General features: G+C 44.4%; 1 protein-coding gene across 14 annotated transcripts in view; it reads left to right on the forward strand.

Moving 5' to 3' along the window:
* The window catches only part of LOC110489412 (receptor-type tyrosine-protein phosphatase U), a 276,455-nt gene that overhangs the window by 123,185 nt on the left and 129,462 nt on the right, over window positions 1-23,808 (forward strand). For all 14 annotated transcript variants that reach the window (XM_036970735.2, XM_036970740.2, XM_036970741.2 and 11 more), the window contains exon 3: window positions 23,048-23,319. In XM_036970735.2, coding sequence (XP_036826630.1) covers window positions 23,048-23,319 — 272 coding nt within the window. The remainder of the gene's footprint in view (window positions 1-23,047; window positions 23,320-23,808) is intronic.

Genomic DNA, 23,808 nt, shown 5'->3' on the forward strand with positions numbered 1-23,808 from the left:
TTTCAGCTCCCTACAAAGATTTTCTATTGGGTTCAGGTCTGGAGATTGGCTAGGCCACTCCAGGACCTTGAGATGCTTCTTACGGAGCCACTCCTTAGTTGCCCTGGCTCTGTGTTTCGGGTTGTTGTCATGCTGGAAGACCCAGCCACGACCCATCTTCAATGCTCTTACTGAGGGAAGGAGGTTGTTGGCCAAGATCTTGCAATACATGGCCCCATCCATCCTCCCCTCAATGCGGTGCAGTCGTCCTGTCTCCTTTGCAGAAAAGCATCCCCAAAGAATGATGTTTTCACCTCCATGCTTCACGGTTGGGATGGTGTTCTTGGGGTTGTACTCATCCTTCTTCTTCCTCCAAACACGGCGAGTGGAGTTTAGACCAAAAGCTATTTTTGTCTCATCAGACCACATTACCTTCTCCCATTCCTCCTCTGGATCATCCAGATGGTAAATGGCAAACTTCAGACGGGCCTGGACATGCGCTGGCTTCAACAGGGGGACCTTGCTTGCGCTGCAGGATTTTAATCCTTGACGGGGTAGTGTGTTACTAATGGTTTTCTTTGAGACTGTGGTCCCAGCTCTCTTCAGGTCATTGACCAGGTCATTGACCAGGTCCTGCCGTGTAGTTCTGGGCTGATCCCTCACCTTCCTCATGATCATTGATGCCCCACGAGGTGAGATCTTGCATGGAGCCCCAGACCGAGGGTGATTGACCATCATCTTGAACTTCTTCCATGTTCTAATAATTGCTCCAACAGTTGTTGCCTTCTCACCAAGCTGCTTGCCTATTGTCCTGTGGCCCATCCCAGCCTTGTGCAGGTCTATAATTTAACCCTGATGTCCTTACACAGCTCTCTGGTCTTAGCCATTGTGGAGAGGTTGGAGTCTGTTTGATTGAGTGTGTGGACAGGTGTCTTTTATACAGGTAACGAGTTCAAACAGCTGCAATTAATACAGGTAATGAGTGGAGAACAGGAGGGATTCTTAAAGAAAAATTAACAGGTCTGTGAGAGACGGAATTCTTACTGATCAGGTGATCACAACGTGCCATTGGAACACAGGAGTGATGGTTGCTGATAATGGGCCTCTGTACGCCTATGTACAGTTGAAGTCGGATGTTTACATGCACTTAGTTTGGAGTCATTAAAACCCGTTTTTCAACCACTCCACACATTTCTTGTTAGAAACTATAGTTTTGGCAAGTCAGTTAGGACATCTACTTTGTGCATGACACAAGTCATTTTTCCAACAATTGTTTACAGACAGATTATTTCACTTATAATTCACTGTATCACAATTCCAGTGGGTCAGAAGTTTACATACACTAAGTTGACTGTGCCTTTAAACAGCTTGGGAAATTCCAGAATAATATGTCATGGCTTTAGAAGCTTCTGATGGGCTAATTGACATAATTGGAGTCAATTGGAGGTGTACCTGTGGATGTATTTCAAGGCCTACATTCAAACTCAGAGCATCTTTGCTTGACGTCATGGGAAAATCAAAATAAATCAGCCAAGACCTCAGAAAGAAATTGTAGACCTCCACAAGTCTGGATCATCCTTGGGAGCAATTTCCAAACGCCTGAAGGTACCACATTCATCTGTACAAACAATAGTATGCAAGTATAAACACCATGAAGGAGAGTGGCATTCTGTCTCCTAGAGATGAACGTGCTTTGGTGCGAAAAGTGCAAATCAATCCCAGAACAACAGCAAAGGACCTTGTGAACATGCTGGATGAAACAGGTACAAAAGTATCTATATCCACAGTAAAACAAGTCCTATATCGACATAACCTGAAAGGCCGCTCAGCAAGGAAGAAGCCACTGCTCCAAAACCGCCATGAAAAAGACAGACTACGGTTTGCAACTGCACATGGGAACAAAGATCATGTTTTTTCGAGAAATGTCCTCTGGTCTGATGAAACAAAAATAGAACTGTTTGGCCATAATGATCATCGTTATGTTTGGAGGAAGAACACCATCCCAACCGTGAAGCACGGGGGTGGCACCTTCCGGTTACTAGTCCAACTCTCTAACCACTAGGCTACCCTGCCGACCAGGTAGCCTAGTGGTTGAAGCAACATCTCAAGACATCAGTCAGGAAGTTAAAGCTTGGTCGCAAATGGGTCTTCCAAATGGACTATGAACCCAAGCATACTTCCAAAGTTGTGGCAACCTGCCTTAAGGACAACAAAGTCAAGGTATTGGAGTGGCCATCACAAAGGCCTGACCTCAATCCTATAGAAAATTTGTGGGCAGAACTGAAAAAGATTGTGCGAGCAAGGAGGCCTACAAACCTGACTCAGTTACATCAGCTCTGTCAGGAGGAATGGGCCAAAGTTCACCCAACTTATTGTGGGAAGCTTGTGGAAGGCTACCCGAAACATTTGACCCAAGTTAAACAATTTAAAGGCAATGCTACCAAGTACAAATTGAGTGTATGTTAACTTCTGACCCACTGGGAATGTGATGAAATAAAAGCTGAACTAAATCCTTCTCTCTACTATTATTCTGACATTTCACATCCTTAAAATAAAGTGGTGATCCTAACTGACCTAAAACAGGGCATTTTACTAGGATTAAATGTCAGGAATTGTTAAAAACTGAGTTTAAATGTAGTTGGCTAAGGTGTATGTAAACTTCCGACTTCAACTGTAGATATCATTTACAACATTAACAATATCTACACTGTATTTCTGATCAATGTAACGTTATTTTAGTGGACCAAAAGTGTTGCTTTTCTTTAAAAAACAAGGACATTTCTAAGTGACCCCAAACTTTTGAAAGGTAGTGTATATATGACTAAATGGTCATGTGGAATTTGACTGTGACCATGTCTCGCGACCGCCAGTTATGTGGTAATACGGTCTCCGCAACACCCTAGGTCTTCCTAATGTGTGGTATACTCAGTGTAGATGAAACAGAATGAAAACAATTAAGAAGTTAACATTTCTCCTTTGCCATGATAATCCATCCACCTGACAGATGTGGCATATCAAGAAGATGATTAACAGCATGATCATTACACAGGTGCACGTTGTGCTGGGGACAGTAAAATAACATTCTAAAATGTATGTGTGTAGTGTGTGTGTGTGTGTGTGTGTGTGTGTGTGTGTGTGTGTGTGAGAGAGTCTGTGCGTGCGTGCGTGCCTGTACCTAGCTGTATATTATCTCTCTCTCTCTCGTTCACTAACTAGGAAGTATAAAAAGAGAAAATTAGATAGAAAGTCATTAAAAGTATGTGACGTTTTCAAATTTAGACCCCATGTTTTTAGCTTTACTTTGCTTTTTGTGTGATACTTGAGACGACCGCATTGGGCAAAATATTGTGATCATAATATTCTGCGCATGGAGCTTAATGGGTTTAGATGTAAAGTCATACAAGTCCCCTTTATATAAAAATGTAATATATGCAGTGCTCTGTCTACTCTTTGAAGGGAAATAACGATGACGTCTTTGGGTACTGCTGTAACCCAGGAATAATCATGGAATTAATTTAATAAAATGAATGCTCGACCCCAATTAAATAACCCTTATTATGAGACCAAGATACATTATGAGTGGAAGAAGTGGTATACATTTGAATAGTTTTTCTTGATCATGGTATGTGGTTGTTTGGCCTTCATTAGTTGTGGGCACTGGTTTAATTTTTTACATTTTATTTCACCTTTATTTAACCAGGTAGGCTAGTTGAGAACAAGTTCTCATTTACAACTGCGACCTGGCCAAGATAGAGCAAAGCAGTTTGACACATACAACAACACAGAGTTACACATGGAATAAACAAACATACAGTCAATAATACAGTAGAAAAAGTTGATATACAGTGAGTGCAAATGAGGTAGGATAAGGCAATAAATAGGCCATGGTGGCGAAGTAATTACAATATAGCAATTAAACACTGGAATGGTAGATGTGCAGAAGATGAATGTGCAAGTAGAGATACTGGGGTGCAAAGGAGCACGATAAATAAATAAATACAGTATGGGGATGAGTTAGTTGGATGGGCTATTTACAGATGGGCTATGTACAGGTGCAGTGATCTGTGAGCTGCTCTGACAGCTGGTGCTTAAAGCTAGTGAGGGAGACATGAGTCTCCAGCTTCCATGATTTTTACAGTTCGTTCCAGTCATTGGCAGTAGAGAATTCGACGGAAAGGCGGCCAACGGAAGAATTGGCTTTGGGGGTGACCAGTGAGACATACCTACTGGAACGTGTGCTGTGGTGGGTGCTGCTAAGGTGACTAGTGAGCTGAGATAAGGTGGGGCTTTACCTAGCAGAGACTTGTAGATGATCTGGAGCCAGTGGTTTTGGCGGCAAGTATGAAGTGATGGCCAGCCAACGAGAGCGTACAGGTCGCAGTGGTGGGTAGTATATGGGGCTTTGGTGACTAAATGGATGCCACTATGATAGACTGCATCCAATTTGTTGAGTAGAGTGTTGGAGGCTATTTTGTAAATGACATCGCCAAAGTCGAGGATCGGTAGGATGGTTTTATGAGGGTGTGTTTGGCAGCATGAGTGAAGGATGCTTTGTTGAGAAATAGGAAGCCGATTCTAGATTTAGTTTTGGATTGGAGATGCTTGATATGAGTCTGGAAGGAGAGTTTACAGTCTAACCAGACACCTAGATATTTGTAGTTGTCCACATGTTCTAAGTTAGAAACCGTCCAGAGTAGTGATGCTGGACGGGTGGGCAGGTGTGGGCAGCGATCGGTTGAATAGTATGCATTTAGTTTTATTTGCATTTAAGAGCAGTTGGAGGCCACGGAAGGAGAGTTGTATGGCATTGAAGCTTGTCGGGAGGTTAGTTAACACAGTGTCCAAAGAAGGGCCAGGGGTATACAGAATGTTGTTGTCTGCATAGAGGTGGATCAGAGAATCACCAGCAGCAAGAGCGACATCATTGATGTATAGTCGGCCTGAGAATTGAACCCCGTTGTACCCCCATAGACTGCCAGAGGTCCGGACAACAGGCCCTCCGATTTGACACACTGAACTCTATCAGAGAAGTAGTTGGTGAACGAGGCGAGGCAGTCATTTGAGAAACCATCATCTTAAAGATCATCTGCTAAATCTAAGCTCTCGTATGGGCATGTTTTCCCCTCTCACCCTCCTAGGGGAATCCAAGTGTGTTCATAGACAGTTTGTTGGGGTAGGACAGAGCTTTCGTATTACAGCTATATTGAGTGATGCCAGCACTCCAGTTGATGCCTGCATGATGTGTGTGCGTGCGTGTGTGATGCCTGTGATCTCAGTGACTGCAGGTACCACTCCACAGCTGTGATTCCACAGTTCCTTTGTTTTCTCCCACCTGTCTGTTCTGAGCGGGATGAAGGCAGAGGGGTTAACATGCTGCCATTTTGACAAGAAGGAATAGGTCTGATAAAACAACCAGATACTCTGTAGTGGTGTTTGTGTGTTTGAGAGAGATAATGTGTGTATACACCTTTGAACCGTATACCAGTTTATGCTTTCTGGTGCTATGATTGCCTTTGTGCCCATATGTTTGCCAGTACAGCACGTGTTATTTATTTTATCTGCAACATGTGTACAGTGCTGTTATATGTGTGTCTCTGTGCATTTAGTGGTCCTAGTATGTCGTTCATAGCACTCTGTTTGAAGCTAAGCACGTTAAATGTGAAGGGCCATGTGTTGCAGGGAAAAGGAGAGAGCCTATTTTTTGTGGATTCTCTTCATTTCCACAGGGCTATTGATGGTAATAGGGACTGAAACCACAGGCTAATTTTCAGCCTGTCCTGGTAATCTCCTTAGACCAGTCCACTACTTCACACATACGTTTGTGTGTCAGGGTTTCCGTAAGAAGAATGTGGTGCCGGACAACGTGACGGGAAGACTTTAATGTACCGGTCATTTGAGAAATGTACCGGACCCATATACATTGGGTACATAACCCATTAGGGTGTCCACCCACGGTGATTACAATGACAGGAATCACATGTAGATTATAATGAATTTAACAGAACATGCAGCTCATGTAATGAAGCAGACAATAAAACGTCCTTTTCAAACATTTGCCAAAATGCAATTCCCAGGAAAACACCATTCTACACATTTTGTTCCACATGACATAGATGAACATCTCTTTTAGAAACTTTTAAAGAGGGGGAATCTAAACATGCATCAACTAGGATGGATTGCTAATATAACTAGGACTGTGCCTTTGGTTCTGGACAACGAAATAAAGTTGTTATGAAAACCAATAGAACAAGAGAGAAATGGCATAGTGGTGGGTCCAATAGGGAAGTAGATGGAAATGTGCCAAAATGATATAATAACTCCTGTCTATACATAAATAAATCAAATCACTCAAAACACTTCACCAGAACGCATGTCTTAGCCACAGAGGAATCCAGGATCACTAGCTTCTTTAACAAAATTCCTCATAGGCCTATGCCTATTTGGGAAGCCTGCAATTTGGGCAGCAATCATGACAATAGGCCTAGTTGATAATTGAGTTGCGGTTGTCAGTGAAATGCATTTAAAATATGTGTGAAGATAATGTGTCTTCAGTATAATTAAACATTTTCAGAAAATAAGAAGGGGAGGGGTGTGTGGAGAAGATTTAGCCTCGGCGAGTCTCTCTCCCCAGAATGGCTGGGCTGTCTCCAGACAATTCTTGCGCATTTATTGTTTCTTTGTGTGAATAGTTAGCCCTTTATTTTTTATTATTTTATCAATTCACCATGACATATGTCACCAGTAGTAAATGTACCATTAATCCCCATCATTTGGTTACATTCATTTCTGTTAATGCATTTATCAATTACAGTAATTTACCGTTCTCATTCTTGGAGTATAAATGTTGTTTGCAGAGTTCACAACCTGCTACACTTGTGAGAAACAAGTATTGGTTCATTTTCTAACCATCATTTACAAGATTTGTCAATGTTTTCATTGCATTGTTTGGAGTGCTCCGTGTGAGCAATGAGCAGTGTCTGGTTTCTCTGATAATGTTGATCGCGTGTGCCTGAGCTCATGGAAGTTCAGAAACGTAGGAAAGTGTTGTTTTTTTAACATTCATTGCGAATTATATGTTAAGACTATTGTTCCTCACAGTAAGCTAGAAAAATCATTCCAACAATATCGCCATTGATACTCCCAAACCCTCGGTGTGAAGAAGCAATGGTAGTTATAGGCATACTGCTGCATTGGCCTATAGGCTATGAGTTCAATTCTCAAGTTTTTTCTAGCCGCCTATGGATCATGGTGTACCAATATATGCCCATATGGCATCGGCTGGTGATCATTAGTTAACTTTTAGAAGTTGATCATTTTAATTCATATTTTCATGATTAACCAAGTGACAATGATTTTGATTGAAATTAAACTGTTCAACAATAATGTGTATATGAAAATTATAACTGGCATGCAGAACTGTAGAAATGGTAGAATAAATTGTAAGCTTCACCAAACTTGAAACTCACTTGCCGCCTATGAAGTCTTTGTAAAATAATTGCCTCCACGTTTCCATGATCGTATTTTGCCTCTAAACTGCTTTGAAGCAAGGTAAGACATGCCTCATAATATGAAATAAAAATCCCGCTCAAAATAGACTATATTGTGCGCGTGTGATAGTTGTGTTGGATAAATAAGAAAATGATGGCTAACAAAAATTCACACAGGACAATTTAATTCCATAAAATGGTGCAAATTAGCAGATAGACTGGTAAGCAGGAAGGTCAAATGTATTTTCTTTGAATGGTATTTCCATAAATTAATAAAAAGCATTATTTTGCAATTCAATTTTTTTTCTACTGGTCATTTTGGTCGGCAACAGTTTGATTTATCGGCTATAATGCTTTTTTTATCGGCCAAAAGCAGCCAATTGCTGGCTAACGGAAACCCTGGTGTGTTGTGTGCATCGGAGGAGGCAACGAGAGCAAGAGCGAGAGAGAGAGTAATAGAAATTGAGAGAGTGAGAGAAAGAGGGATATTGAGAGACAGAGAAAGAGTGTTGGAGAAAGATAGAGATTGAGTAAAAAAATTTGGGAAAAAAGAGTTGGGGAACAATTTAGCTAGTGTGTCAGGTGTATCACAGTGAAAACATAATCCTAAATCTTAATTTCACCCCTACTTTCTCTCCCCAACACCATGGCAGTTGTTGTTTTCCATCCTTCATCCTCTGTGGTGGGGCTGTGTTGGTTTGCGAGTGTGTGTGTTAGGTTTGTCATCTCTCAGGGCAATGCCAGCTAGTGCGTGATTAATGGGAAATATAAGACCAGCCACAGTGCATGGGTTCCCATGGTAAGCACACACACAGCGCACAACGCCTCTACAGAGCTCTTCGTCATTATTCCGAATGCTCTTTGTGAGCTAAGCCCCCAAATAATACATACATATGAGCACTGAACTGAGCGAGAAGTCATATCTCAAAGCTTAAGGAATAAAACATATCGTTCCTGGGTTGTGCCTCATACAGCATGATGCGTTGACACCTAACTAAAATATACTTGTCCTAGACTTCAGCTTTATTTGGTACTGGTTCCATGCCTCATATATTTCATTTTAATGACCCATCCAGGTTCCTGTCTCTTTTTGCAGATGTACTGTGTTTACTTCACACACCAGGCCACACAAACTGGGGCCACACGAGTGTCCTTCCTACACAGGTTATTGAAGCAGATGACGAAGGTTATTCCAGCTGAAATATCCATGTTGGTGCAAGAATAAAGCCTGCGAGCAGCGTGTGTAGGCTTTCCTTTCTTTATGTCCTTTTCAAGCTCAAGTTTATTTGACATGTACAGTATTAGTAACTCATTGGAAATCATTACCACAGTGCCTGTAAAACCCAGGATCAGGGTTGCATGAAGAAGATGGACAGAGATACAGAGAAAAACTCAGTAAGGCAATACAGACATTCCTCTGTGTAGAGGGTTTCAGTTCCACTGCCTGGGGCTAGCTGTATGATGAGTCTTCAGTGTTCATGGAGTACTGTGACAGCTCTGCTCAATGAGCTTTATCCCATCTCTCAAGACCCTCAGAGCAGATCCTTAGAGCAGATCCTCAGAGCAGATCCTCAGAGCAGATCCTTAGAGCAGATCCTTAGAGCAGATCCTCAGAGCAGATCCTCAGAGCAGATCCTCAGAGCAGATCCTCAGAGCAGATCCTCAGAGCAGACCCTCAGAGCAGACCCTCAGAGCAGATCCTCAGAGCAGACCCTCAGAGCAGATCCTCAGAGCAGATCCTTAGAGCAGACTCTCAGAGCAGACCCTCAGAGCAGATCCTTAGAGCAGACCCTCAGAGCAGATCCTCAGAGCAGATCCTCATAGCAGATCCTTAGAGCAGATCCTTAGAGCAGAGCACTGAGCCCGTACGGAATAAGATACCTAATTTTTTAGAGGACTACCCTCAAGGTGTGTGTTTAGGCGCGTGCACATGAGTGTGTGCATGTGTGTGGACACATTTTACAATAGTTGTGAGTACCAAAAGTCCTCACGAATATTAAACCAAATAATATTCAGATATTTCAAATGTAAAAAGGCTTTTTTAGGGGTTAGGGTTAGAATTAGGGTTATGGGTTAGTAGTTAGGGTGAGGGGAAATAGGATTTTGAATGAATCCATTGTTGGTCCTCACAAGTATAGTAAGACATAGCTGTGTGTGTGTGTGTCCCACTTGTTCTGCTCTTAGGTAGCTTTTATGCCGCCAGCCTTGGTTTAGTCCCAGGGGAGATCATACTGCAATTGAATACACCAGTAGGATCTCAGTACTCTGAAGTGGCTCCAGACCCTGGTTGTAATACTGTGTCTGTTGTATGAATGGTTGAATGCTCAACTAGCTACTCAAAAACTCTGAGTTCGCTTGCCTTAGCAAGGTGAACGTCAGATACTTGGCTAGGTTTGGGCGGTATCCAGATTGTCATAACTTCGTACTGACCTTGTGCTATCCCGGGATATTCGGTAATACCGGCACTGAACATAAGGGAGGTACTATTTTCAAAGCCTCTGCATTCCGAAGGTTAGCAATGTTAACAAGTACATGTAAAATCCCATAGAGAATGCTAACGAGTGCATAGCAAACAATTTATACAATTTCAACACCATTCAACTGACGATCATGGTCCGCCCACAGGCTCTCAGGCCGCCACAAGGAGTCACTAGAATGCGATGAGCCAAGGTAAGCCCCCCCCCCCCAGCCAAACCCTACCCTAACCCGGACGATGCTGGGCCAATAGTGCACCGCCCTATGGGACTCCCGATGATGGCCGGTTGTGTTACAGCCTGGGATCGAACCGTCGCTGCGTCAGTCGGGAGGCCACATTTAGCACATTTTAGACAGTTCACTTAATAGTTATAAGATATCTAGCTGGCAAACATTTAGTTGTGATTTCCATAATGTAACTAGATCACCTGGTGTGCTCTGCACAACATTGAGTGACTCACAAGGTTTCGGTCTCTCGTGTTGTGTGCTTGTAAACCAATACCATGTGACTGGGGACTACCGGTTGGCTTCATAATTAAATATTATATGAGAGGTGAAATGAAGAACGAAATCTTTCTCTCATAGCGCATTGCAGAAGTCGACTGCAGATATTTACTTAGAAAGTAGCTACAAATATACACATTTATAAAAATTAACATTTTAAAATGTTAAAAATAATAGGTTCAACGGTATTGAAAAAACATTGCGTGGCTATTTCCATATACTCCGGTAAACGGTATATGCGGTATACCTCCCAAGTCTACTTGGCGCCAAGAGGGATAGATACGTCAACACGACAGAGAGACAGCAAAGTCATTGAAGAAAAGAAGATAGGAGGACTTGAAAGATGAGGGGAAGAGAGGACAGGGGGAGTGAGATTAGAGCATGCTACGCAGCAGTTATTATGCAGAAGACTGGAGTCTGAGACTCCTAAACACTTTGAACGTTTTCTAATTCATCACTGTCGTCAGGCGGGTGTTTTGGAGGATGCGGCGAGGTAGAGAGCAGCTGTGTAGTGGCCCGACCAGGACGGCGTTTGCCTTGCAGGACCAACTCTCTGATTGATCACCTCTCTACAGGCATGGGATCTCCAGCTCTGCTGTTAACAGGCCGGCGAGGAAAAAGAGAGAGAGAGACTTTCAAAGCCTTGATTAAGGCAAAGACAGAGACAACCCCGGTGAACCTTGGCTCCTCTCTCTCGCTCTCGCTCCTGTCTATGTCATAATTCTCTGTCAATCTCTTTCCTTCTCACTTACCCACCCTCTCTCCCTCACTGTGATCTGCTAGCTGCTGATTCTCCCTCACTGCGTCCTGCTAGCTGCTGATTCTCCCTCACTGCGTCCTGCTAGCTGTTGATTCTCCCTCACTACGTCCTGCTAGCTGCTGATTCTCCCTCACTGCGTCCTGCAAGCTGCTGATTCTCCCTCACTGTGTCCTGCTAGCTGCTGATTCTCCCTCACTGCGTCCTGCTAGCTGCTGATTCTCCCTCACTGCGTCCTGCTAGCTGCTGATTCTCCCTCACTGTGTCCTGCTAGCTGCTGATTCTCCCTCACTGCGTCCTGCTAGCTGCTGATTCTCCCTCACTGCGTCCTGCTAGCTGTTGATTCTCCCTCACTGCGTCCTGCTAGCTGCTGATTCTCCCTCACTGCGTCCTGCTAGCTGCTGATTCTCCCTCACAGCGTCCTGCTAGCTGCTGATTCTGACTCCCTGTGTGTAGCTGAACTGTAATGATGATGGGGCCTGAGTTGGTGTTCCATTAGAACGTTGTAGTCCCCAGGAGAGTGTCACTGACGTGTGTTGAATCATATGGCTCAGCTATTACATTTATTTACCATGACTATCACACAACATTATTTATTATTATTTATCTGCCAGTAACATACCCTTGACACCCTGCTCTCCCTTACGCCTTGCCCCAGCTGACCCTGCTCCGGGAATTACTACCGGTGGCAGACTCACACGCACAAACACACACGCACACACACACACACACACACACACACACACACACACACACACACACACACACACACACACACACACACACACACCCCCTCCTACACCATTTTCACTATTGGATTCCTAACATCAGTCACAGTGCCCTAGTTGGGGAGGATGTGTGGAGGGAGGGTTAGATGGAAATAGAGGTAGTGAAGGAGAATATAAACTGAAGGTTCAGAGCCGTTGACATAGTCGTTGACGCTCCTCACATTTCCCCAGAAATGAATGTAAGTTAGATAAAAATGCGCAGTGTAGTAAGGTGTCATCCCCCTCCCAGCTGGGTTGAAGACAATTGGACATCTTTTGATGCACAACAGTGGGTTGTGCAATATATAACACACAGCACGCAATTACGCATGCACACACACATACACTCTGACAGGTCGAAGGGCAATGAAGTTCTATTTCCTATTCCCTTGTGGCATTCTCTCTGCCTCTCTTTCTCTTTCACCCATCTCAAACAGAGTGTCTGGAAGTTCTCTCCTCTGTCCCCCTTTTCTCTCAAAGTGCGTCCCTCTCTGTCATGGATTAATTGGATTCTTTGACCCAGTATCATATAGTGCCCCATAGCTGCCCTGCTTGGGGTGTCATGGGGCTGGTGGGAGAAGGAGGTGCTTCAGGGGCCGTGTGTGTCACCAGCCCCCCCACACACTCTGTCTGTTCAGGCCCATTGTTTCTCTGCCACTCCCTCTGTCGCCCCTCATGGGACAGAAACAGCAGGCAAACAAGTCCCCATGCTGTTGTTATAGGTCACAGCCACTGTCATTGCTATTGTTGTCTTGTTGTTTCTGGACCATGCTACGGGGTCCGTGGCCCAGGGAATGGGTAAACAAAGATGGCACCCTATAGATAGCGCACCCCTTCTGACCAGAGCTCTATGAGCCCTGATTAAAAGTAGTGCACTAAATAGGGAATAGGGTGCCATTTGTGATGGTAGACTAGACTGGCTGGTACCACCCTATTGTTCTGAAGCAGTCAGTCTGAGTCAGCTCGGACTCTCACATATACTGATCTAGTAAACCAATGTTTTTATACCAGAGATCTGTTTCTTGAAATGTCAAATACGGTGTTTGATTATGTAGAAAACATTTCAACATTTACTTTGTATTGGATATTCTGTTATACAGTATATAACATTCAACCACTCTCACGGCAATCCTACATTTTGCACAGAAAATAAAGAGTAACATTGTCATATCTCTGCCCTGATATTGTCCCCCCTAGCTGTTCACTAAGTAAGCATGGAGTTTGTTTTGAATTCCATAGCTATGCTGAATGGCCGTAGGCACTGGCCTGGGGTTCGTTCTTTTATGGGGCCTCCTCATGTGTTTGTTTCCTCCTTGGGCGTTCATTGGTCAAGCCTTATCACTGATGATTTGTAGGTGGCTGTCCATGGTGGATGTGACAAGGATTAGGACGATATCGTAAAGGTTTGATGGACTGAAGAACGGCGTGTTTCCATGTGTGTGTCTGTGTCTGTGTGTGTGTGTTATGCTCGTAAAGGTTTGATGGACTGATAGAACAGCGGGTGTTTTCTCCTCCTCGTCCTCAGCCGGAGATGCTTATTATACTGATTGATGACTATTGTTTTCAATTACCAACAGCTTTATTTGCGAGAAGCCGTCACCATTAAACTGCAGCTATGCAGGATGTGAATTAAGATCCTGGGTTACAAACGTCTTTCAATTATATCTGCCTGAGTGATGGGTTTTGTGTGTGTGTGTGTTTGGTGGAGTGATGACTTTTGAATGAGTAACAGCTTTTGAGTAAGTAGGCAGTGCGTGCCTCTAAAAGACTGAGGAGCACAAATGAACATGTAATGCCTGTTTTGTTTTCCCTTTTTTGAACAATGCCGGCCAAGAGCATTGGCTGAGGCTGAAGCTTTGTGTCTGAGGAGGTAAATCAAGATCTGAGCAAGGTTGTTTTGGAAAGCCCATTGGATGCTTTGTGTTTGCGGCGACCAATCAGAGCTGAAGGAGGACATTTTTTGAAAAGCGCACATGCAGCCTTTTGTTGTGTCTCGTTGGGCCGTTGGGCCGTTGGGCCGTTTGGCTGCTCTCTCAAGATGATTTGATTCATTGAGATCAGACTGGTGCCCCCCATTCACCCCATTCATTCAGTGACAGATTCAAAATGTAAACCACCCTGTTTTAATCCATCAGTGTGCCATGTGTTCTGGCGTAGAATTAAAGAGACACATTGTTTTGTTGGCATACCCTCCTTTAGAGAAGAGAACACTAAGGCTTATAGGGCAAGTAGTGTGTGCCCCCTACTGCCCAGAACCTGTAACTTACCCAACATGTATTACTTGTTGCTAGAGCTATTTAAGACAAGTTACAGGTTTGGATCTGATTCATATTATTGTGGTGAAGATGTAGGCTACAGATGGACACTTACCATGATATAATGTCAAGTTGAAGCACTCTGGTTCAGACTACTTGACCCCTAATCCTAGCCCCCTATTCAATCTCTCTACTCTCTCGCCCACTTGACTTCTTCCACATGTTGTTACGTTACAGCCTTATTCTAAAATTTATTAAATAAAAAAATGTCTTCATCGGTCTACATACATTAACCCATAATGACAATGCGAAAACAGGTTTTTTGAAATTTTAGCAAATGTTTACATAATATTCAGACCCTTTGCTATGAGACTTGAAATTGACCTCAGGTGCGTCCTGTTTCCATTTATCATCCCTGAAAGAAGATTCTCTGGTCTGATGAAACTAAGATTACACTCTTTGGCCTCTTTGGAGATCCTTGATGAAAACCTGCTCCAGAGCATTCAGGACCTCAGACTGGGTGTGAAGGTTCACCTTCCGTCAGGACAACGACCCAGCCTTTATTTCTTTCATCACATTCCCAGTGGGTCAGAAGTTTACATACACTCAATTAGTATTTGGTAGCATTGCCTTTAAATTGTTTAACTTGGGTCAAACATTTCGGATAGCCTTCCAAACAAGCTTCCCCTTGTTCGCACACGCTTTTTCAGTTCTGCCCACAAATCTTCTATGGGATTGAGGTCAGGGCTTTGTGATGGCCACTCCAATACCTTGGCTTTGTTGTCCTTAAAGCCATTTTGCCACAACTTGGAAGTATGCTTGGGGTCATTGTCCATTTGGAAGACCCATTTGGGACCAAGCTTTAACTTCAGGAAGTTAAAGTTAAGTTACTGATGTCTTGAGATGTTGCTTCAATATATCCACATCATTTTCCTGCCTCATGATGCCATCTATTTTGTGAAGTGCACCAGTCCCTCCTGCAGCAACGCGGGGGGTCCACAACATGCTGCCACCCCTGTTCTTCACGGTTGGGATGGTGTTCTTCGGCTTGCAAGCTTCCCCCTTTTTCCTCCAAACACAACAACGGTCATTATGGCCAAACAGTTCTATTTTTGTTTCATCAGACCAGAGGACATTTCTCCAAAAAGTACGATCTTTGTCCCCATGTGCAGTTGCAAACCGTAGTCTGGCTTTTTCATGGCGGTTTTGAAGCAGTGGCCTCTTCCTTGCTGAGCGGCCTTTCAGGTTATGTCGATATAGGACTTGTTTTGCTGTGGATATAGTTACTTTTGTACCTGTTTCCTCCAGCATCTTCACAAGGTCCTTTGCTGTTGTTCTGGGATTGATTTTCACTTTTCACACCAAAGCACTTTCATCTCTAAGAGACAGAGCACGTCTCCTTCCTGAGCGGTATGACGGCTGCGTGGTCCCATGGTGTTTAACATTGCGTACTACTGTCTATACAGATGAACCTTCAGGCGTTTGGAAATTGCTCCCAAGGATGATCCAGACTTGTGGAGGTCTACAATTTTTTTCTGAGGTTTTGGTTGATTTATTTTGATTTTCCCACGATGTCAAGCAAATAGGCACTGAGTTTGAAGGTAGGCCTTGAAATACATCCACAGGTACACCTCCAATTGACTCAAATTATGTCAATTAGCCTATCCGAAGCTTCCATGACCTCATTATCTGGAATTTTCTAAGCTGTTTAAAGGCTCAGTCAACTTAGTCTATGTTAACCTATGACCCACTGGAATTGTGATACAATGAATATATATTCTGTCTGTAAACAAAACTGGTTTAAAAACTAGTTTTAATGACTCCAACTTATGTAAACTTCTGACTTCAACTGTATATATAAATTTGCCCAAAAATCTTAAAACCTGTTTTTGCTTTACCATTATGGTATATTGTGTGTAGATTGATTTGAAAATAACAATTGAATACATTTTAGAATAAGGCTGTAGCATAACAAAATGTGGAAAAGCTCAAGTGGTCTGAATACTTTCCGATGCACTGTATGTGGGGCCAGGTTGTGAACATGTCTCTGGCCAGGGCCTTTCTCTCCTCTCTGCCTGAAGGTGATCTGCATGCAACTCAGCTCTCTCTGCAACTCCCTGCTCTCCTCCAGATGCACTTATGCCGCTGGCACTCAGCAGGGCTGTAACTGATACTGTCTTATCACTCCGACTGGATGTAGGGGGAGGAGGGGAGGTAGGGGGAGCACTGGGCCCTGGTCCATACTGGCAGACCTCATACCTGGGCTGGGTATCAACTGCACTGCAGTGCCGCTGAGAGCCAGTGATAGTCAGTGATAGTCCAAGAGAGGGAGAGAGAAACACATAGACTGAGAAACAAAGAAACATAGAAAATAGTTCAAGGCTGTTCCGTACTGTTATTCTCTCCTCTCAGGGATGTTTTTATTAACCAGCCTCAGGTTATTCTACCTGGGAACACATGCTCATGTTGCAGAGCCATGAAATAGCTCACCCTCTTCCCACCCAACACAGTCTCCTTACAGGGTATGGTTAGTGTCTCCTTCCTTCCTTCCTCTGTGTCTGCTCTCCACAAAGACCTGATGTCTGAGGTATTTCTGTATCTCTGCTGTGGTGATAGAAAAACAAACTAATTTAAGAGAATGTCTTGTTCGCCTGTTTCTAGATCCTTGTTACAGTACAAGCTGAGCCAGCCAGACAGCCACCCTACCACCCAGTCTGCCAGCCATCCAGTGTGCTGACAACCCTATACCCTCTCCAACCCCTCCCCCTGTCTGCCAAAGCATCTCCATACTGTATAACACTCCTCTCCTTCCCAGAAGTGCTTTCTTTCTGTCTTTATTTATTGTGTGTGTGATCTACTATTTGTTTCATCTCAGTACCTCGCAGGCTTCTCTTTTCTGTCTCTCCGTGTTCCTCACCTCCTCTTGTCTTTTCTTAAACAGTGCACGTGGGTCCCTTGCTCTTAGCAGTGAACTTTGAGGGAGATCGAGGATTCCTTAAGACATTATCGAAGTCATTTACAGTTGGGGAAGGGAGGCAGGCCAAATGTAGTCAGAGAGAGAAAGAGACAGGTTGAGTGTGGGTGTGTGTTTACAGTGCTGCTACAGGGAAAGGGGATACCTATTTAGTTGTACAACTGTCTTCCACATGTAACCCAGCCCCTCTGAATCAGAGAGGTGCGGGGGGCTGCCTTAATCCACGTCCACGGCGCCCAGGGAGCAGTTGTTGTTTTGGGGTTAATTGCCTTGCTCAAGGGCAGAACAGCAGATTTTTCCACCTTACCGGCTCGGGGATTCAAACCAGCGACCTTTTGGTTACTAGCCCAACGCTCTTAAACGCTAGGCTACCTGCCGCCCCACTATAACAAAGACTTCAAGCCTTGCATACAGTGGCTAGCTGTGATGTTGACTCCTCTACCAGCAAAAGAGGCTGTCATTCATTATACAGTGTCAATATCAAGTCAATCCCTTCAAGCTTAGTAATAATTCCATTTTTTTTGTACGTCCCGGTCGTGTGTTCAGATCCCGTCCCTCACCTTGGGAACCGCGTTCGCTCCAAACTCAAGATCCAGACGGACTCTGATTGTTTATGTACGGAAGTTAGCTGTATGTGTGTGTGTTTGTGTAGCTAGAGTCTCTCTATGTTGCATTCATGAGCAGCTGGTGTTGGTTAGCCTATTTCCCATTTGCACAGTGTAAGCACTGTGTCACTTTGTAAATGGCAGAATCTGCATCGGTGCCTTTCGGCCTCAGTGAACACAACACAGCACAGCACAGCCCTGCGAGCTCAGTGCCCTGCCAACCAGCTCTACAGATCACACATTACAGCAGCACACACACTCACGGACAAACAGCAAGGCAAATCTGCATGTTCCCAATCGACCACCGCAACTGCCCTTCAAATATCATCTGTGGTGAAAGTAGCCTGAGGTTACAGTATAAAAAAACTGAAACACTAACAAATGAAACCGCAAAATACAAAAACAGTAGGGATTGAACATTTCAGGATGACCTTCTCCGAATGCCCCCAATCAGCAGTGGAAATAGACTAACACACGCACACAAACATAAGAATGATAATAAAGGCCGACTGGACACACACCAACACCAAGTTGATTAACAGACACGTTGCCTGGCAGACTGCAAGACTGTTATTTAACCTCTATTGATGAAACAGAAAATAGCAGAAAAATAACAGAAAACCATTGATAGAATACTGTGATTAAAATGCATGGTGTTTGGCTGTGAACGATGGTGTTGTCTGGCTTCAGAATAAGCCTGGCTGAGTTATACAAAACATTATTGATGGGAGCGGAGCCAGAAAGCTTAAAAAATGGTGGAGGAGACAAATATTAAAGATAAAGGCAACGAACGTCGAGGCTCTCACTATCTTACTTGCTCTATCTCTCTCTCAATTCAATTCAATTCAAAGGGCTTCATTGACCATGGGAAACATATGTTTACATTGCCAAATAAAAATGAAATAGATAACAAATAAATGTGAAATAAACAATCAAAAATCTCTCTCACCATCTATACCTCTCTCACCCTCTCTCTTCCTTTTCCCTCTTCTTTCTCTCCCTATATATCTCCCCTCCCCTTCCTCCTGGTGTGTGTGATAAAAACAGTGAGACCTGAGACTCTGGGTCCCACCCTATATGCTATATCTGACGTTCTGATAGGAATGCAGAAAGTCGGAGCTGTGCCCTAATCTCTTAATGTGTGTGTGTGTGTTCCCTCATCTTTGGCAGGGCTAGCCAGGGTTACAGGGGAGCCTTATCTGCCTTTATGGATTGATGGAGAATATTTCAGCAGCTCCGGATATTTTTAAACCAAGTTAAAGAGTCTCTGTGTGTGTACTTTCCTCTCTGTGTGTGTGTACTTTCCTCTCTGTGTGTGTGTGTACTTTCCTCTGTGTGTGTGTGTGTACTTGCCTCTCTGTGTGTGTGTGTACTTGCCTCTGTGTGTGTGTGTACTTGCCTCTCTGTGTGTGTGTGTGTGTACTTGCCTCTCTGTGTGTGTGTACTTTCCTCTCTCTGTGTGTGTACTTGCCTCTGTGTGTGTGTGTGTGTGTGTGTGTACTTGCCTCTCGGTGTGTGTGTACTTGCCTCTGTGTGTGTGTGTACGTGCCTCTGTGTGTGTGTGTGTACTTGCCTCTCTGTGTGTGTGTACTTGCCTCTGTGTGTGTGTGTACTTGCCTCTCTGTGTGTGTGTGTACGTGCCGCTCTGTGTGTGTGTGTACTTGCCTTTCTGTGTGTGTGTACTTGCCTCTCTGTGTGTGTACTTGCCTGTGTGTGTGTGTACTTGCCTCTCTGTGTGTGTGTACTTGCCTCTGTGTGTGTGTACTTTCTTCTCTGTGGGTGTGTACTTTCCTCTCTGTGTGTGTGTACTTGCCTCTGTGTGTGTGTGTGTACTTTCCTCTCTGTGTGTGTGTACTTTCCTCTGTGTGTGTGTGTACTTTCCTCTCTGTGTGTGTGTACTTGCCTCTCTGTGTGTGTTTACTTTCCTCTCTGTGTGTGTGTACTTGCCACTCTGTGTGTGTGTGTACTTGCCACTCTGTGTGTGTACTTTCCTCTCTGTGTCTGTGTACTTGCCACTCTGTGTGTGTGTGTGTACTTTCCTCTGTGTGTGTGTGTGTACTTGCCTCTCTCTGTGTGTGTACTTGCCTCTCTGTGTGTGTGTACTTGCCTCTCTGTGTGTGTGTGTGTACTTGCCTCTCTGTGTGTGTGTGTGTACTTTCCTCTCTCTGTGTGTGTACTTGCCTCTGTGTGTGTGTGTGTGTGTACTTGCCAATCGGTGTGTGTGTACTTGCCTCTGTGTGTGTGTGTACGTGCCTCTGTGTGTGTGTGTGTACTTGCCTCTCTGTGTGTGTGTACTTGCCTCTATGTGTGTGTGTACTTGCCTCTCTGTGTGTGTGTGTACGTGCCTCTCTGTGTGTGTGTGTACTTGCCTTTCTGTGTGTGTGTGTACTTGCCTCTCTGTGTGTGTACTTGCCTGTGTGTGTGTGTACTTGCCTCTCTGTGTGTGTACTTGCCTTTCTGTGTGTGTGTACTTTCCTCTGTGTGTGTGTGAACTTTCCTCTTTGTGTGTGTGTACTTGCCTCTCTGTGTGTGTGTGTACTTTGGTACAATTTGGTATGTTTAGCAGACACAGTATTAACCCATGTCTTTAGACTCACTTTGAGCTTTGATCAGCTCTTGGTGAAAAAATAATATGATTCAGTTATTTGTTTTTAGTGGATTATGGCCTCCATATTAGGAAGTCCCTCATTTGTCAGTTGAGTTTAGTCTGATAATGAATGGGTTTCCTAATCTGATTGCTGCAGTTTCCTAAATCACCACTAGGTGGCTGCAACTGTGAGATAAGGGTATATATCTACATCAGTGAGTGTAATAATGTTTTGCATAGATAGATTAGAATAAATCTTAATTTGATTTCCATACAGGCTCCAGGGCCTGTCAGAATTAGTTAGACATATTTTAATCTTCACTCGTTCTCTCTCCCTGCCTTCCAGCATTGTTCATCAACTAGAAGCTTCCTATTTTCAGAGGAAGAATTGTGTGAGATTGGGTTACAGTTGATAAACAAGACAATGCGTTACCATTGCTATGCCAGGGTCAATTCAATTCCAGCTAATGTCTTTGTTGTCTATCTATTGGTCACAGCACTCATCTCATACCCTACCCAATACAGCTTTCTCCCTCTCTCACACATAGGCCTGTTACCTGGTCTCAAATCTCAAACTAGAAAGGGAGAAGTAGTTCAGTTGCGTGCTGATCTTGCGAGAAAAGCAATTTAGCCTCGTGGCCCAAAGAGCCTCCAGGAGTCTCCACACATCAGAGGCATGGTGACAGTGAGGGCGCAGTGGGCCGGTAGGGGCCAAGTCGATGCCTGCTCTGGTCCAAATCTGGATGTAGGTGAGATTCTAAGGGAAGCGAGGGGAAAATCAATGTTTTCTGAGAATACTGCCTGCCAGTCCCCCCGAGGAGGAGAAGCTGCTAGTAGGAATTTAGTGAAGGCTTGACGGTTCTGTCTGGGCTGGGTTCAGGGTCGAGGTCAGGGAAAATGGGATAGGAGAGGATGAGAAAAGAGACCAGAGGGATGTTTTGTCCAGACAGGGATCAGGAAAGAGAAGAGCCAGGAAAGGGATGTAGGGATGTTTTGGACAGTAAAGGGGACTCAAGGTTTTGAGACTGTAAGAGGTTTTTAAACACTGAGCAGCCCTGTGCTGTGACCTGGCTGAATCACAACTTTTGATGCGAACGACTGAACTTTCTTCAGTTTTTTTCCTTGTTCTGTCTGTGAGCAAGCAAAGCAAACCGACAAGAACAGGGTTTCATCGACCCAGCACTGTGTTACCTTCTATTGTGTTTTTCTGGTGTGTGTTTTGTTTTTCTCTGATTTGGGCAAAGTAGCATTGCAAAATTTCCAGAAATCCTGGTTGGAATATTCCCGAAATCAGGAGAGAATAAGCAGGAAATCCTGAATCCATTGCATTTTCAGGAAGGTTACTGGAATTGTGCCACCCGGGGGCAAGGTGATGAGGAAATGCAATGAGGAGAGGCAGCCTGTCTGAAAGGCATGTTGAGGTCACAGGGCTGAAGCTGTAGAGACATGCTATAGGTCACATGCTGTACTACCTCCTTATGAAGGCAGCCAGCGCCAGCCTGAGGTCAGGGACAGAGAGAGATAAGGTCCCCAATGAGCTGTAGTATCTTGATCACTCTACCTGCTGAGCAGAGAGGGAGGAGGAGAAGGAGGGAGTGGAGCTCTCACTTCCAGGAAGGTCACTGGGATTTGGGCCTGAGCCCATCACTGTGTGTGTGTGTGTGTGTGTGTGTGTGTGTGTGCGCGCGTGCGTGCGTAATCACTAGTGTTCAAAGTACTCCCTAGATTGCCATTACAGCCTAATAACAGTGTCAGTGTGATTAATGGCAGTAGAAGTGGCAGGGCACTGAGTCCCTGATTACACACTCATTCAAGTACATCACCCATCCTATCCTGCCCTTCCATAGAGAATACACTACAGCTGTGTCTTTAAAGCACTTACAAGATTGCTTCGGTAACAAATTCCAATACTGTGACCCATTGATCATTATTAGAAGATTAGAATGGTTAGAATGATACTCTTTTGGGATTCCCTCATGAACACTGTTCCCAATCTGGTGTGATCAACATGGACATCTCCCTATCACTCATTCTCTCTTTCTTTGACTCATTCTGTTTCTCTCTCTCGCTCTCTCGCTCTCACGCTCTCTCATCCATTGAGGTGTGTGGACAGCTGTGAAGGCAAATCTACCTCTGTTTGTCTGGTTGTCTGTTTGACACCTGTGTCATGGCCAGGCGACAGGCTACAACCTTGAGTGCCGAGGGGATGAGAGAGCGAATCAGAAGGGGAGGGATGAGAGGCTCTGTGAACCTCAGTCTCTAAATGAAATTCTGTCTGTCTTCTCCCTGTCTGTCCATAAAACAGAGCTGAACAGGGGAGATCTGAGGCATTGTGGCAGACAAAGAAACCCTTATACGGTCTGAGAGAGAGGTAGAGAGGTAGAGGCCACAGGAGGCTGCTGAGGGGAGGACGGCTCATAATCATGAGTGAATGGAATGGAATCAAACACATGGAAACGATGTGTTCTTAACCATTCCATCCGTTACTATGAGCCCGTCTCCACAATAAAGGTGCCACCGGCCGCCTGTGGTAGAGACAGAGGTAGAGCAGAGAAACGCTTTCCCTCAAATCATGGAGATTTCCCTAAAGTTCCATCTCTGTTGACAAGAATTGCATTATAACCATCTGACCCTGTCTCTCCTCTGCTGTCCCCCAGGGTCGTTCATGATGGTGAACTCGTCCCAGCATGCCGTGGGGCAGCGGGCCCACCTTCTCCTCCGTTCGCTGAGTGAGAACGACACGCACTGCATCCAATTCAGCTACTTCCTGTACAGCCGCGACGGCCATTCCCCCGGGGACCTGCAGCTCTACATCCGGGTCAACGGGGGGCCGCGGGGAAGCGCCGTCTGGAACGTCTCCGGGTCACATGGACGCCAGTGGCACCAGGTGGAGCTAGCCGTCAGCACATTCTGGCCCAGTGAATACCAGGTGAGCGCTAATGATACATATGTGTTAACACATACATTTTGCTAATTATATGTCTAATGCTATGTCGTTGGCACCTTCTGGCCCAGCAAATACCAGGGGAGAGACAATGCTATGCGGTGAGGGTTAGGGTGAGTGGCACCAGATGGAGCTAGCCGTTAGCACCTTCTTGCCCAGTGATTACCAGTTGAGTTCTAACTAATGGTTGGTTGGTTGATTGATTGATTACACATACAGTACCAGTCAAAAGTTTGGACACACCTACTCATTCCATGGTTTTTGTTTATTTTTACTATCATTTACATTGTAGAATAATTGTGAAGACATCAAAACTATGAAATAACACATATGGAATCACGTAGTAACCAAAAAAGTGTTAAACAAATCAAAATATATTTTATATTTGAGATTCTTCAAAGTAGCCACCCTTTGCCTTGATGACAGCTTTGCACACTCTTGGCATTCTCTCAACCAGCTTCATGATGTAGAAAA

This window comes from Oncorhynchus mykiss, chromosome 30 (genome assembly GCF_057628025.1).
Source record: "Oncorhynchus mykiss isolate SJ-2025 chromosome 30, ASM5762802v1, whole genome shotgun sequence".
In the NCBI taxonomy this organism is placed as follows: Eukaryota; Metazoa; Chordata; class Actinopteri; order Salmoniformes; family Salmonidae; genus Oncorhynchus; species Oncorhynchus mykiss.